The 17,060-nt window shown below is 38.2% G+C and overlaps 1 protein-coding gene across 4 annotated transcripts in view; it reads left to right on the forward strand.

Moving 5' to 3' along the window:
* LOC136857929 (transmembrane protein 245) overlaps positions 1–17,060 on the forward strand; it is a 323,942-nt gene that overhangs the window by 33,219 nt on the left and 273,663 nt on the right. For all 4 annotated transcript variants that reach the window (XR_011017582.1, XR_011017584.1, XM_068225347.1 and 1 more), the window contains exon 5: positions 7,299–7,423. Coding sequence is in view for 2 of the 4 variants with exons in the window: in XM_068225347.1 (XP_068081448.1) it covers positions 7,299–7,423 (125 nt within the window). In the remaining 2 variants the exon portion in view is untranslated. The remainder of the gene's footprint in view (positions 1–7,298; positions 7,424–17,060) is intronic.

The raw sequence follows: 17,060 nt of genomic DNA on the forward strand, positions 1-17,060 counted from the left end.
TTGAGGTGTCCACCAGTAGTTCTTTGGGTGGTTGTGTGACTGTATAGGAAGGTGAACGTTGCACAGATTTACAATATGTTGTGTGATATCTTGCATAAAGTTGTGCAGTTGAGATAGCCTCCAATTTCTCAACTGAATTTTGGAGAACTCATTTGGCAGATAATTCAAAACGGAGCCACTTCATATTTTGAGTTTTGAATTTACGTGTATGATAAACGTTTACAGGAATAATAGGAGGACATCTTGTATCACTAATTTTTTTTCTTTTTTTTTTTTTTTTTCTTTTTTTGCTAGGTGCTAAACGTCGCACTGACACAGATAGGTCTTATGGCGACGATGGGATGGAAAAGGCCTAGGAGTTGGAAGGAAGCGGCCGTGGCCTTCATTAAGGTACAGCCCCAGCATTTGCCTGGTGTGAAAATGGGAAACCACGGAAAACCATCTTCAGGGCTGCCGATAGTGGGATTCGAACCTACTATCTCCCGGATGCAAAATTTCGGTTTTAATTAGCCCATGATCAGTCATTGGGTTTTTGTTAATCCAATCAGAAACCAATGGAAAGAGCCTAGCACTGCAGGTGGTGATATCAATAAAGCTCTCAGAGTTACCACGGCGATAGGTTGGCGTAGTACCATCATTTAGTATATGAAGACGATGTGTACAACAAAAATCATAGAACTTCTTTCCCTTTTCATCTGAAATGGGGCTCCCCCATGCTTAGTGTTTTGCATTTATATCCCCAAATAATAGTAACTATTGTCGCCATAAAACCTATCTGTGTCGGTGAGACGTAAAATAACTAGCAAAAAAAAAAAAAAAAAAGTAACAATAACTGACTTCCGTTTTGTGACTTACAGATGTGATCCAATTTACACAAAGCATTGTCAAAGTCACAATCTGGATTGAGGTATACATTACACACATAATAGAGTTGTACTCCGCCAACTCACACACACTACAACAGTCATGGCAACAGAACTGTACCAACTTAAAAACATTGGGATAATTTGTGGCTATTGCAGCTCTTACTCTGTGCTCTGAAGGATCAACAGAAAGAATGTTCAAATTTGTGCGTAGTCCCTTAACAGCATTATGTCGAGTGTATGGTTCTTGAATGCACAAAAGTTTGGTGTGCTGTGTATCTGATAGATTTCCGGTGTCAATAAGTAATTCTTGTGTAGGAATAAGAGATCTTTATAAGTTATATTGGTATACTCTTATTTTAGCCATAATTATTCTTGGATTTAATTATGTTTAAAATTCTAATATAGGTCGGACACTGTGAGGATGTTCCTGTGTGATTTGTATCTATGGCTTGAAAAGATGTCCTGTTCCTCATTTTTTGGTTATATGATTTGCAATTGGCACATTCAGTTCTGGTTCGGGGGCATACATCTATGGTATGTTCCTCTGAACAGATTGGGCATCTTCGCAAATTACAGTCTGCTGCAAAATGGCCATAGCCGCAACATGCGTGACAACGTATGACAGGGAAATAGCCTTTAACATTGCACCTTTGGTAGCCAATATATAGTTTCCCTTCTTTCATCACGGCATGGTAGATCTTAGGTGTCACTTCTATCACTGCATACTGACTGTCGCCGCTCCAAGCTTTCTTCACAAATCTTTTCTCCAAGACTTGCGTATGATGTAGTAGGCTCTGCTTTATGCACGGGTTCTGGTTTTTAATGGCATCCACAAGGTCATCCTCCAGAAAGTCTGGTTCAATACCGTGAATGATGAGTGTAGGATTTTTGTGCTTTGGTATTATAGTCGTCAGGTCCGGGGAAGTTTCTTGAATGTGACTAGGTTTGTGCATTCATCATAATTCCTTAATTTGAACAACATTCCATTTCTAGTTTTCTTCACATTATTTACTCCTACATTTAGAGAACTGGATTTAGTTGTAGCTTTCAATAGGTGTAATGTCTGTTCGGAGTTCTTTACCGTGTCTTTGTTCTTTGGAGAGATGAATACCACATTTCTAGTCCTCTTAATATTTTGTTTATTTATATGAGTGCGAGATACTGTGTCAGAATAAAGCAGCTGTTCGTGTTCGTTGATCTGGTGTAGAGGTTAAGGTATTCTCCAGTTTGATCAATTCCTCATGCAAGTTTGCTAATACTGATTTAACTATACTCACGGAGTTAGTAATATTCTCTTTCCACTTCTTATCCAGAATTTTGTCACTATTTAGAACTTCAAATATGTTTTTGATTTCTTTTTCAGCTGAGCTACAAAGCTTTGCATGTTTGTTGCTCACGGCCATCTTGATCCCTCAAGGCAGTATTATTGGACCTTTGTTTTCTTACTCATATAAATGAAATGAGTAAAGAACTGGAATCATTGATAAGGCTTTTTGTGGATGATGTTATACTCTATATCGTAATTAGTAAGTTACAAGATTGTGAGTAACTGCAGAAAGACCTCGGCATTGTAATGAAATGGACAGCAGGCAATGGTATGATGATAAACAGGGTTAAAAGTCAGGTTGCGAGTTTCACTAATAGGAAAAGTCCTCTCAGTTTTAATTACTGCATTGGTGGGGTGAAAGTTCCTTATGGGGATCACTGTAAGTGCCCAAGCGTTAATATATTGAAAGATCTTTGTTGGGGTAATCACATAAACGGGATTGTAAGGGTACAGATGTCTGCACATGGTTATGAGGATATTTAGGGGTTGTGGCGGTGTATTTGGTCATTAAATACAATTAAGAATCGTTAAAATCATCATCATCAAAACTAAATTAACAAGGTAAAATACACAGAAATGAACGGCAGGATGTGGAAAGCGGAAGGAACCCTATGAGGTTGTGAATCAAAAGACTTTTGTGACTGAAACTTTGAACAAAGAATAATTTAGTTATATCTATTTCTCGTGGATACTTATTTATTATAACATGAGAAAGTAAATAGTGAACACTACCGTTAACATCAAATATGAAATAGAAAAGGAAACCCTGAAGTAATTAAGTTGCAGGTTTACAATCTCATCAGTAGGTTACTAAAATTTCACGCAAAATACTTTTAAATGTGAAGCGACCACCTTCACCAAAATACAGGTCGAAAGAAAATGATAAGGAAACACAACTACTGAGGGAAACCTTAATAAAAAAACAATTGATTTTTGTTACAAAAAGGTTATAAAAGGCTTACCTTGTGGCAACTTGAAGGTGGATGTAAGATTTCTTTACACCATCATAAATGCAAATTAAGATTTGCTTACCCCAAGAGAAGCCAGAGCTCCTGGACAACCCGTCTGCTCTACATGATATCAAAGACAGAAATATAACCACCCTGCTACACGCTTACCGAAGGTAACTCATGCCGGATGGTGCAACCGGAAATGGCACAGCAAAACTAATGACCAATGAGCGCACAGGAGTTACCTTCCAATTAATCTAACCCAGTCAAATTAAAACTTTTAATTGAACGCTTGTTAGGAAACATCTCGCATCTTATGCAAGTCCCAGAAAAGTCGACACGTGCTGTACAGGGTGTACCACAAATATCGTCAATAAAATTTTATACAATTTTAAATGATAAAGAATTTACTTGAATTTGGTCAAATAGATTATCTCTTGCAGCACATGTCTCAGGGTTGTAATAAGGATTTAAAGGAGAGGGTATATAAGTCTGGGGTAAGACCCCAACTAGAGCATGGTTCCAGTGTATGGGATCCTCACCAGGATTGCATGGTTTGAAAACTGGAAAAACCTGAAGAAAAGCAGCTTGATTTATTCTGGGTGATTTCCAACAAAATTGTGTTATGAAAATGTTGCATAGTTTGTGCTGGGAAGACTTGGGAGAAAGGAGACAAGCTGCTCGACTAAGTGGAATGTTCTAAACTGTCAGTTGCAAGATGGCTTGAAGTGACGTTAGTAGGTGAATAAATTTGAGTTTTTTAAAGGTAGGAATGATCACAACATGAAGATAAAGTTGTAATTCAAGAGGACAAATGGCAAATATTTGTTTATAGGAAGGGGAGTTAGGGATTGGAATAATTTACCAAGGGAGATGTTCAATAGATTTCCAAATTCTTTGCAATTAATTAAGAAAATACTAGGTAAGGAATAGATAGGAATCTGCCACCTGGGTGGCTGCCATAAATGGAAATCGGTGGTGACTGGTTGGTTGGTTGGTTGGTTGGTTGGTTGGTTGATTGATTGATTGATTGATTGATTGATTGATTGATTGATTGATTGATTGATTGATTGATTGATTGATTGATTGAACTGTCTGGCAAGAGTATTGTAATTTGAGCAGAGGTTCAACGAAGAGTTCAAATGTAGGTTGCAAAAAAACTATCTCAGAGACATTACAGGCATTGCACCTGTTCTACAGAGATGAATCTCTCATGAATACAGCTTTATACGAATAGTAAAGGAGGTCCCAAAGGGGACAGGAAATGGTTAAAGATGAATCACACAGTGGAGACCTTTGACATCTGTGATCCCTGATAAAATCGAGGAAGTCGAGCAGCAGGAGATTGCTGACAGGGAAAATCACACTCCGTGTATTGGCATACACCATAGGGTGTGCATGAAATGGAGTGACATAATTTCTCAAAATAAAGTTTAATGAAGTCTAATTTGCAGAAACATTTTGATACTACGTTGTATTAACATAACAATTATGATTATAGTTTTGCTACTCTTCACTGATATTGTAATACCTGCAACAAAAGATGTAAATCGTCTACAGTCATCTTAAGTGTCAACAACAGACACTATGCGCTGCCTTGAGTTCTTAGCTATCTCCTTTTAGCAAGATTAGTTGTCAGCCTTTTTGAAATATGCACGTGATTATGATGAGCATTATTCTGTGTAAGGTAATGCTGAGCTCTGTCGGTAGAGTACTGGTCTTTTGAGCCCAAGTTGGCGGGTTTGATCCCCGCTCAATCTCGTAGTACTCTCAGGTGCTCAACTGTAAAAATAGACATAAAACCAGTAACATTTATTTATTTATTTATTTATTTATTTATTTATTTATTTATTTATTTATATGCCAACATAGGACTACTTAATCAGGTTTATGGAGGTTTTTCTTTTTTTTGTCAGCCCAATACTGTTTCATCGTATCTTCAGAACGTAATTTTCTTTCTGCTTCTGGAATCACTCTTCCTATTCTCTGCTTGTTGATTTTTGTCTGTAGTCTAGTGTGTTTATCTTTCAATATGTTGAGTGTATTTGTTTTGTATTTTAAATCTTCTATTGTAATATGCAACTCTCTCATGTCTTCTTTAAGTTCTGTGATCAATCTAATATTACTCTTACTCTTACTCTTCCATAATTTTTCTATTATCTTTCTACTGATTCTATTTTCTGGTGACCGTATTAGATGCCCTAAGAATGTATTCGTTTCTTTTTTCATTTTGCTAGTCACAGGTTCTATTTCTTTATAAACCTTCTCGTTAGAAGCTAGTCTCCAGACTCCATTGACCAATAACATTATTATTATTATTATTATTATTATTATTATTATTATTATTTTATTTGTGTATTTTCTTCTGTTTATGGAGAGGAAGAGAGGCAACAAGTACCTGAGATAATAAAATATTATCACAGTCTCTGTGAAACCATAAACTATCTGCCCGAACAGTCTGATACAAATGGTTGTTGGGATAAATCCAAATGATTTTAAATGGTCTTATTTTGTGAAATGTCATGCTGTCACGTCCGGTGGGTGGTGTTCTGTTAGACCACTAGCATAAAGGACTATTGCTCTGTATTGTATTTTCCATTGTCGTGAACCATTGGGGAAGAGGCATGGGAATTCTATCCTATTCCTCAAAATTGGCTTTTCAAAGTCTAGTACAAACAAGGGATTGCATTGAGTGTTCTGGTATGTAGCAGACTGAATATAACAAATGGTAATACTAAATTCCCATGAAGGGAATTAGATATTTTTCCACCAATAGAGCTTATCAAAAGTCAGATAAAAAATTGGATGTATTACCATTTGGAATTGCTAGGCGGGCATTAATTCCATTGTGGAGTTTTATCTCCTGTATGCAGTTATCAGACTGTGCCACATAAGAGGCTTCTGATAAGTTCACCTGCATACACCCCAGCATCAGTGGGTAGGGTCTGACACATCCCACTCTGACGAGTCTAGTGTCAGACGTAAGACGAAATGCTGGTAATAGAGCAAACGCCTGAAAAGCCATACATCCAATTTTTTATCTGAATATAACAACTCGCAGTTAGATAAATTCATTGTGACCACAGTCTTCCATTATGACAACACTTGTCTTTTGTGAAGTTTTCTGCTGTTGGTCCTGCATTTGACAGTGTGGCACGAGAGAAGGTGGTGTATGCAAGACTTACGGAAGCAGGATAGTCCAAGACAGTTATAGATAAGTGTTCACAGTGGAAAGGGAGGTATTCACAGTTAAACCATTCTCCCGACACTTGTTTCACTATTCATTCTTATGAATGTTGAGTACTCTCCCCAATTACGGTTCATTTTTGGTGCCATTTACAGTTACATGCACGGCACTCCTGCACCTGCTAGATGTGACACAAAACTTATAAGACCAGCTGTACTCTCTCTCTCCAACTCTTATCTCACAGATACCGAGCTCGATAGCTGCAATAGCTTAAGTGCGGCCAGTATCCAGTATTCGGGAGATAGTAGGTTCGAACCCCACTGTCGGCAGCGCTGAAGATGGTTTTCTGTGGTTTCCCATTTTCACACCAGGCAAATGCTGGGGCTGTACCTTAATTAAAGCCACGGCCGCTTCCTTCCCACTCCTAGCCCTTTCCTCTCCCATCGTCGCCATAAGACCAATCTATGTCGGTGCAACGTAAAGCTAGCAAAAAAAAATCTCACAGATGGTAGTGGCATCACTAATCATTGGGCCGTATCCTGAACAACCTTGTGTATTAATTTCAAATATTTAGTCCTTGATGATATTTCAAAACATAGTACGGTATAGTATAACCGTACATAGAGCACTACAGGTGGAAATGTTGGGAGTCTTTGCTTCTTAACCAACTCAATTTTTCATAAATAGGGGAAATAAACTCAATACCATATGAGAAATTGTTGTGAAGTGATTTTATAGATGCTGCTGACCACCAAAGCAAGACAAATTAAGTTTAAAATCATCATTCCTTATATTTAATCACATTGTGGAAACTTTCTGAATATACTGTGTGATGAAAAATAACATATTAGTATAGACCTTATCTTTCCTAAAAATAAATATGTTTAGTAGAGAAGTGTTTTTTTTTACCATGCAATGTACATGTAATGGACAAGATCAGATACTCAGTATTGACATTGTTTTTGCAGGTCATTACATAGGGCTATGGCAGATGATGTCTGGACAGCTCCAGAATATTCGTGATATAGTCTTTAATTGGTGCGAGGAAAGACGAGATGCTCTATTTCCTGTCCCAGTTACTGGTCTCTACAAGGTAGGTATAATCTTTGTTGTGTAGAGTCATAGGTATAAAGTTGTTGTTTGATGATGCTCAAGATGATCTTATAAATATTTTAGGATGTTACCCTTTCCTTAACCCATTAATACCCAATTTTTCTTCTTCCTAGTTCCTAAAGAGATTTTTATTAAGTGTTCAAAAGCGTTGCGATACATCACATGAAATAAATTTCACCTTGGATCCGTATTGACAATTATGTTAAATAAATTGAAAAATTAGTATAATACTTATAAGTATACTTACAAGTTATTTATTATTTCAAAGTTTTAAATGCATCTTATTAAAATTACAGGACATGTTTCGGCCACATTAGGCCATCTTTAGCTGTTTACAATAAACTTAAAATCAATATGCTAATAGTTACAAAACATGGATATATTTCACTCACATGATACATGGTATTTGCAAGTTAAAAAGTACATCTCAATATGCTAATAGTTACAAAACATGGATATATTTCACTCACATGATACATGGTATTTGCAAGTTAAAAAGTACATCTTGTATCTTCAGATTAAGAAGTCGTGTAACTACCGCAAGCTATTGAAATACTGAACAGATAAACGTTGACTCAACTAAGTGTAAATAACAAGGATAATGGGCGCCACCTGCAAAACAATTGCAGGAATATTTAATTATGTAGAGCAACGAGCCACTCCCTCTCCCAAGGCGACGGTCATCAGGCTGACGAGGCTCCAGACTTACTTTATAACCTTACCTGTTGCTATATAACCCCTGAAATTAAATTTGGGTAACATGCCAGGTTCAGCCTCACTCCACTGACTAAAGACTCACTTTAAGTTTGATTCTATGACTTTACTCCCAGAATAAGAACTAATATGTGACAAACACCAACAAAAATATACACTAATGCAACCCACTTAGTGCTTGCTGTTTACATAGAGCTAATATACACAATACTACCCAATAAAATCATCTCTTCACGAGATTTACTCGTTTGCCGTCTACAAAGGCAAATTACACATCATTAAAATCACTAATAAAAATAGAACATCATTATGCAACCCACTTAGTGCTTGCCGTTTACATTGAGCAAATACACAATACTACCCAACAAAATCATCTTTTCACGAGATTTACTCGTTTGCCGTCTATAAAGGCAAATTACAAATCATTAAAATCACTAATAAAAAAAATAGAACATCATTATACTTTTAACATACCTCCAGGTAAGAGCCCCTTCGCACTCCACTGTTACCGTGAATCCTAATCTGGTAGAGAAAAGTACGACGACTATTTCTCTACATATGGATGCAACCTTCTTTAAGACGAGCATCCCTAACCTTATTTACACTTCTTCGTCGACGTCTTGAATTCTTTCCAATTGCTGGCTGGACAGAAAGCGTTACATGTCCGGAGGCTAGCAAACAGCAAAATTCTCCATCAACTGAAGCTGCATACTCGGGTGACAAGTTCCAAACAAACACTTTCTTTTACAGAAAGTCCACTGCAAAGCCGGTAAGTCGTTGAGATTATACCATGTTCACTCCGCAACAGATACTCCGAACAATAGCAGATCGTATAGCAAACTGCGCAAATACGTCGCTTCTGCAGACCATTACAAATGAGAAACACACAGTATCAGCATCAGAGTCAGAAATAGAATGAGATTCAGAATCAGAATGAGAAACAGAATAACTCGCCGCACACGCGTACACACTTATATATGCTTGCTACACGTGGTTATAGCGTCCCGAAAAGTTCACTGGTAGCAACGCTCACACCGGCACTTCTTCCCGCGTCACTCTGTCAACCCAAACCTCGCTCAAAACAAAGCCCTCGCATTGGCTATCGAGTATATGATGTGACATAGACCGTCCACTCATGTATGTCCACATTGATTCACTCCAATTCTTCAACCGATACAACCTGCCGTACCCCGTGTTTCAAAGCCACTTAGTTGCAACACACACAACCGTTCTCAACCGTCCTTCCCGATATAGTCGCTGTTTTCCCGGTTGCACAATCTATACGGCTAGGCCATATTTACAGACTCTTACCCAAACGGAAATTTATACAAAATATAATGATGAACATATGCAATGTTCCCTAACTATACATTCTTCTTATAATATTACGTTTTTACATGGTAAACAAACAAAATTACATGATTTTAACCTTACAAACTATATATATAAATTTCCTAACCTAAAAAACTCGGGGATCGTACATACGTACGGTTACAATACCTCCCCTTGATTTGTGAAGATTATATACAATACATCTGAGCAAATCACAGTCTTTTCAGTACAGCAGCCTACACAGCCTGTCAAAGTCACTCAGGATTTAAAGAAAATTCACATATTCTTCTTAACATACACAAAACATCTGAACTTACAATACTTCACCTTACATACCTCTTAAGATTGTGAATATTGTGTATACCAATCATGTCACCTTTGTTATTCAACAGGTGATAAGCACACTTGCCAACTTTCTTACCTACTGTATAAGGTCCCTGATACAATTTAAAAAACTTATGAATTTCTTTGTTGTCTGCAGATGAAATGTGTGGAACCTTTAGTAACACCTCCTCCCCTACTTCAAAACTATCTCCATGATGCCTCCCCTGCTGCATCATTCTCCTATCAGCTGCCTTCCTTAAATTCTGCCTTGCTAAATCAATCACCATTGAAGATACCACTTCTGCTGAGGGTAGATCTACCCTGGTTGCCAATCTCACACATTCCCATTCTTTCACACACAACTTACACAGACTTACATTCGGAACACATATACATTTCACAATCAAAATATCCCTCCTGTTCTGAAAACACACCACAATCGCATCTCTTTCATCAATACTCTTCCACACTTCAATGAAATCATTTGTACGATCTTCAGCATCAGATATTCCACTCAACATACGTTTGAATCGACCTCCTGTTCTCTCATACACATTGTCACTCTCAATTTCTTTGAACTTTCTCCAAATACCAAAAAGCTTTCCAACACAATTACTCCTCATAAAATCTTCAAACCCTGAATCCCCATAATATTCACAACCACTCTTATGATTCTCATTATGCACAAAATGTGACCTAACCTCCACTTCACAAAGAATTTCACCCACAGCATCGACAGTTTTCCTCCACTCATCCTTATCGGACATACCAGCTTCAATCACCTCAATCTCATTCACCCAACCCTTCTCACACTTTCCTTCACTCACACTCTCTCTCTTCCTGAAATCACTACTATCACTGAACTCGAGATCCCGACCATTACTACTAAATTCTCCCACTTCCATATCTTTCATCGCTGTTCCCACTCGCACATCATTCATGCCATCAACACTGTTGCTCTTGACCCTCTTAACGGAAGTTTCATTAATCTCAAAATCATCGCTACTCAGACACATTATCGACGTAACATTAATCTCCTCAATTACACCATCCTCTACAACATGATTTGTCTTCCTCAAAGACTCCTCCTCCACAAAATAATCTTCATCACCTTTACAACTAACTTCCTTTTCAATTTCTGCAACTTCCCAAAGAGCATCAATTACCACAGTATTATCACCATCAATTTTAGCACATAGTAGGTCCTCCGACAAATCCTCCTCCTTTTCTTCACACCCCTTACCCCCAAAATCCCTCAAATCATCACCTTCCCTCCCTACATTATCAATTCCTTTCTCCACACTACTACCCCAATCATTAGCTGCTGTGCAATGCTTATCAATTAAATTACTTACCTCCTCCCCTACATTACTAATGTTATCACTTAATTCCTTCCCCTGATTACTAATTTGATTACTTAAATTATTCCCTTGATCAATCAATTTGGCCAACTGCTCCAATACTAACTTCATAAACTCATTATTACCCCCCATGCTACTTTGATTTTGATCACTACCTTCCCCTTCACCCCCCATTACAATTCCATACACTTTTTCCATAGACATATTATCACTCTGAAAACTACTTTCATCAAACTTTGTGTGCTTGTGCCACAACTGCTCTCCTCATCATTAACTGACATACTTCCTTTGTGCACTTTTCTCCTTCTCAAATTCATTACACTACTACTCTTACTATTATTCATATTCCACTGATAAAACATAGAACTCAAAACATGACAACACCGATACATAACTCCTAACACAAGCTCACTAAAACACTGGACCAATTGTGCCTACCAAGGTCATATAGCAAGTCTGGATATCATTCTGCCTCACGTTGGCGGCGCCAATTGTAACTACCGCAAGCTATTGAAATACTGAACAGATAAACGTTGACTCAACTAAGTGTAAATAGCAAGGATAATGGGTGCCACCTGCAAAACAATTGCAGGAATATTTAATTATGTAGAGCAACGAGCCACTCCCTCTCCCAAGGCGACGGTCATCAGGCTGACGAGGCTCCAGACTTACTTTATAACCTTACCTGTTGCTATATAACCCCTGAAATTAAATTTGGGTAACATGCCAGGTTCAGCCTCACTCCACTGACTAAAGACTCACTTTAAGTTTGATTCTATGACTTTACTCCCAGAATAAGAACTAATATGTGACAAACACCAACAAAAATAAACACTTGTGCAACCCACTTAGTGCTTGCTGTTTACATAGAGCTAATATACACAATACTACCCAACAAAATCATCTCTTCACGAGATTTACTCGTTTGCCGTCTATAAAGGCAAATTACAAATCATTAAAATCACTAATAAAAAAAATAGAACATCATTATACTTTTAACATACCTCCAGGTAAGAACCCCTTCGCACTCCACTGTTACTGTGAATCCTAATCTGGTAGAGGAAAGTACGACGACTATTTCTCTACATATGGATGCAACCTTCTTTAAGACGAGCATCCCTAACCTTATTTACACTTCTTCGTCGACGTCTTGAATTCTTTCCAATTGCTGGCTGGACAGAAAGCGTTACATGTCCGGAGGCAAGCAAACAGCAAAATTCTCCATCAACTGAAGCTGCATACTCGGGTGACAAGTTCCAAACAAACACTTTCTTTTACAGAAAGTCCACTGCAAAGCCGGTAAGTCGTTGAGATTATACCGCGTTCACTCCGCAACAGATACTCCGAACAATAGCAGATCGTATAGCAAACTGCGCAAATACGTCGCTCCCGCAGACCAGTACAAATGAGAAACACACAGTATCAGCATCAGAGTCAGAAACAGAATGAGATTCAGAATCAGAATGAGAAACAGAATAACTCGCCGCACACGCATACACACTTATATATGCTTGCTACACGTGGTTATAGCGTCCCGAAAAGTTTACTGGTAGCAACGCTCACACCGGCACTTCTTCCCACGTCACTCTGTCAACCCAAACCTCGCTCAAAACAAAGCCCTCGCATTGGCTATCGAGTATATGATGTGACATAGACCGTCCACTCATGTATGTCCACATTGATTCACTCCAGTTCTTCAACCGATACAACCTGCCGTACCCCGTGTTTCAAAGCCACTTAGTTGCAACACACACAACCGTTCTCAACCGTCCTTCCCGATATAGTCGCTGTTTTCCCGGTTGCACAATCTATACGGCTAGGCCATATTTACAGACTCTTACCCAAACGGAAATTTATACAAAATATAATGATGAACATATGCAATGTTCCCTAACTATACATTCTTCTTATAATATTACGTTTTTACATGGTAAATAAACAAAATTACATGATTTTAACCTTACAGACTATATATATAAATTTCCTAACCTAAAAAACTCGGGGATCGTACATACGTACGGTTACAGTCGCTAGATGAAATGTAATAAGTTAGAACAGTTCTGTGTAAAAAGCTGATGTAAATAAAAAGTTTCTTCTATCCTTAAAACTCGTTTCAGTTGATTCAGTAAAATTGGCGTTTCATTTAATATAAAAACTTTTAAAATATTATGAATTCACAAATGTGGATCAAAATGATTCAATGCCAGCCAGACTACGGTCATGTTGTACAATATGAAATCTAGAAGGAAAACGAAAAAATTACTAAGATGAATATTAAAATTAGGTAAGATTTAGGAGAAGAACCACCATGTGGATAAAAATATAGAAAAACAGTCATAAAACTCACTTGCAATAGCCCTATGTTTACGTTATATTATGTCTGTATGCTGGCTAAGTTGACATGGTTGACACTAAGTCAGTAACACGTTCGTCCTTGTGTGAGTGCGAGCAATGTTATCAGTAGAGGGGAGCGCGGGAGCGGAGGGGGGAATGTAAACAAGCGGAGTGACGTATGGAATGCGTATGTGAGACAGGCGCAGATGGCTGAAGATGGCCTAATGCGGCCGAAACATGTCCTGTAATTTTAATAAGATGCTTTTACAACTTTGAAATAGTAAATAACTTATAAGTATTGACTAGGTGGAACCATTATACTAATTTTATGATGCATCATCTATTAAAAAACATGTAGGATAAGTTCCACAGAAAAGCAGATAATTCCTGTCTTCACACAAGGATACTGGGCATTAAAGATATCATGTCTCCTAACTCCATTGTCTTATGTAACAGGGAATCTTGTACATCAGCTGTTACTTCTTGTGGTACACATTACAAGTATTGTATGCAGAGGGTCACGTTACATTTTTGACAATAGGTTCTAGGTTTTCCTTCATCTCCTTACTCATTTTCAAAGAAGTCACCTGTTTGATTCTTCCTTATAGTACTATTTGCTCTATATCCTAAGGATCAGAGATGAATCAGGAGATCTCTGTTAGTGAAAAAGTTGTCTATGTGTCTATGATACAGTCTATCATGCTCAAAACAATGTGGGATCCTAATAACATATCAGCCTTTCTTGTGGTTCCCTGTATTGAAAAGGTGGAAAAATCTATATTTCTATAAAACAAAATTTTGTGTAACAGTCTTGAAGCCCTTGTCACTCTTATTTTCATTGACAAGATCATTGCAAAAATGAATGAGTCACTTAAACTTCAGGTATTTATTTCTTGGCATTGCTTCCTTGACAATTTCTACATCTGAGTCTTCATCTTCAGACCAATACACTCTTCCTGAAAGTAATCTGTGGAATCCTTAAATATAGAAACATTACAAAGTCCCTTAGTTTGTGAGGGCTGAGAGTAAAATTTGAGATATTATTTTCTCTTACACATAACAGTTTCCCTTATAGTATGTTCAGGTACCTCATGAAAAAATTTGGAGAGAGGTTGGAGTTCCTGCTTCATTCTTTCAAGTTTCACTTCAGCATCATTTCTCTTATCCAACGGTTTTGTATATTGTGGATTTTCTTTCTTCCAGTCTGCTTTCTCCTCCGTAAAGAGGCACCATTTTCCTGATTTACCCAATATAACTAACCGGAAGTCTTGGAGCAGTGTGTTCTCTTTCACTGCATGTTTCCATATAAGGAACAATATAGAGTTCCACATGATCCGGAACATCCTCTACTACAACTGATCTAATCACGTTACCCGGTCCCACATCTTCATCAGTTACAGCGCCAGTGTCATCAGACGGACAAATGACAACATCTATGTGATCTTCACTATCCCCAAAATTTTCTTGGAATTCAGGATCATGTAGCATGTCAACTACTTTGCCACAGTGAACATGTGGTAACTTCTGTAAGCCATCCCATTCTAGAAAAAAGAGAAGGCTGCTCACTGGGTGCAATATAATATTGCATGAATTTAATTATTAAATTGAAATGATTAAAGATTTAATACTCAATAAAAGGAAATAAAAATTCCTAATTTCTGATGTTAAGAGCACCAAACTGCTTGTGTTGACTCACAATGCCTTTTATGAATGTAGAGTTGAAATTCACTGTACTACAAGTAAAACTGAGTGAGTTGGCTGTGCGGTTAGGGACACACTGCTGTGAGATTGCATTCGGGAGATAGTGGGTTCAAACCCCACTGTCAGAAGCCCTGAAGATGGTTTTCCGTGGTTTCCCATTTTTACACCAGGCAAATGTTGGGGCTGTACCTTAATTAAGGCTATGGCTGCTTCCTTCACTCCTTGCCCTTTTATATCCCATTGTCACCATAAGATCTACTGTATCTGTGTCGGTGCGATGTAAAAGCAACTTGTAACTACAAGTAAAGATAGTCAAAGGGACCTCACACAGTGTACACAGTGATGCGTTGTGGTAACTAGTTCACAGGTGCATCATCAGCAAGCAGTCAAAAATGCTCGAGAATGCCCAAGCGCCAGTGTCTTCACTTGACTCTATGAATTCAACAACAATGTGGGAAAATAAGAGCAGACAATGGGTGTACAATAAACTAGAGGTTTTGTATTCAATGTTCTAGCAGTATAGAAGTCGCAAACTGAAATCACAGAAAACAGTGTGGTTAGAGGCCATTAAAAAACTTTAGTTAATAGTTATTGCACCCTGCATAGGTTTACAAACATTCCCCCAGAAGAAGGAAAGAAGGGAAAGCATATGGCCCTGGGCCTGTTTCAAGATAACATTGCTTTCAGAAAACCACATTTATTACAAATTCAAAACCCTTCAGTGGGTTTTCCCTTAATATAGAACAATACAATTTAAATCTCAATACAGCCTCAGGCTATGAAAGGAGTACATAAATACTGGACATTAAGTCCCAAAGGTTTAATATAACCCCTCATCCAGGACATTCAATCAAGTTCAACATTCCAAAGCTGCTCTCCATATAAAAGCACACAGTGCATACAATACCAGACAAAAACTAGCTTCAATTCACCATCTTAAACCATTGACGATGAAGGTGGCAGGAAATTTCCAAAGTCCCTGCACGTATCAAATTACATTAAAAGGCACTGTATTACAATCGTGTCATATGCCTGAAAGTTTTACACACCCAATAGTAAGATCCTCCCGTCGTCCTACCCCGCGCTATTACTTCAATTTTATCTCATTTGTAGGGCTTACTTCCACACCGTGGACAAGGCAGGGTTCGAAACCCAATCAGACCAGCCGCTGTCACTCAAGGCACCGAACATAGCTAATAATAATAAAAAAATGGAAAAAACAAACGTCAATCTTAAAGGCTCAACCAGGCAGCCAACAAAGCCCAAAGGGGGTAGGGGAATTGCCTAAAACATACGGCACAGATCTCCCCTCCCAAGACCCTTACCAGGGGGAGGGGGGTAGTTTTGGAATCTTTGGAATCCCTTCACAAGAAGGGGCATCATTTTTCTATTTTTCTTTCCTTTTGAAGAAACATACAAGAGTTTTACACAAATATACATCTTGATATACAGTTTTCATCATTTGTTTTCGACGAGCTCTTCCTTGTGGAGATGAGAGGTGAAATATGAAGAGATGATATGTCTTCCCGGGTTGACACGATGACAAATGACATAGAGCTGATGAGTCCCAAAACACACAATTGGACGAGACTGGCCAGCATTGCCAGCAAGGCCGCAAGATGGTAAGGCCTAGGAGTAGTTGGCCCAGCACATCACCCAACAATGGTGATAGATGAGAAAGCCAGCAGCACGTCGAAGCAAGTAGTTAGGTAGGCGATGAGGCTGAACGTCAGTTGAGGCGCCACGGCAGCACAACCAACGGTGTGGAGGTCAGGAAAAGGAGGCGGGGGAACTCCAGGAGGATTTACAAACATGCTCAGATAAAACAACAATTAAGAAGGGCAAAATTGC

The sequence above is a fragment of the Anabrus simplex genome, chromosome 1 (genome assembly GCF_040414725.1).
Source record: "Anabrus simplex isolate iqAnaSimp1 chromosome 1, ASM4041472v1, whole genome shotgun sequence".
Lineage (NCBI taxonomy): Eukaryota > Metazoa > Arthropoda > Insecta > Orthoptera > Tettigoniidae > Anabrus > Anabrus simplex.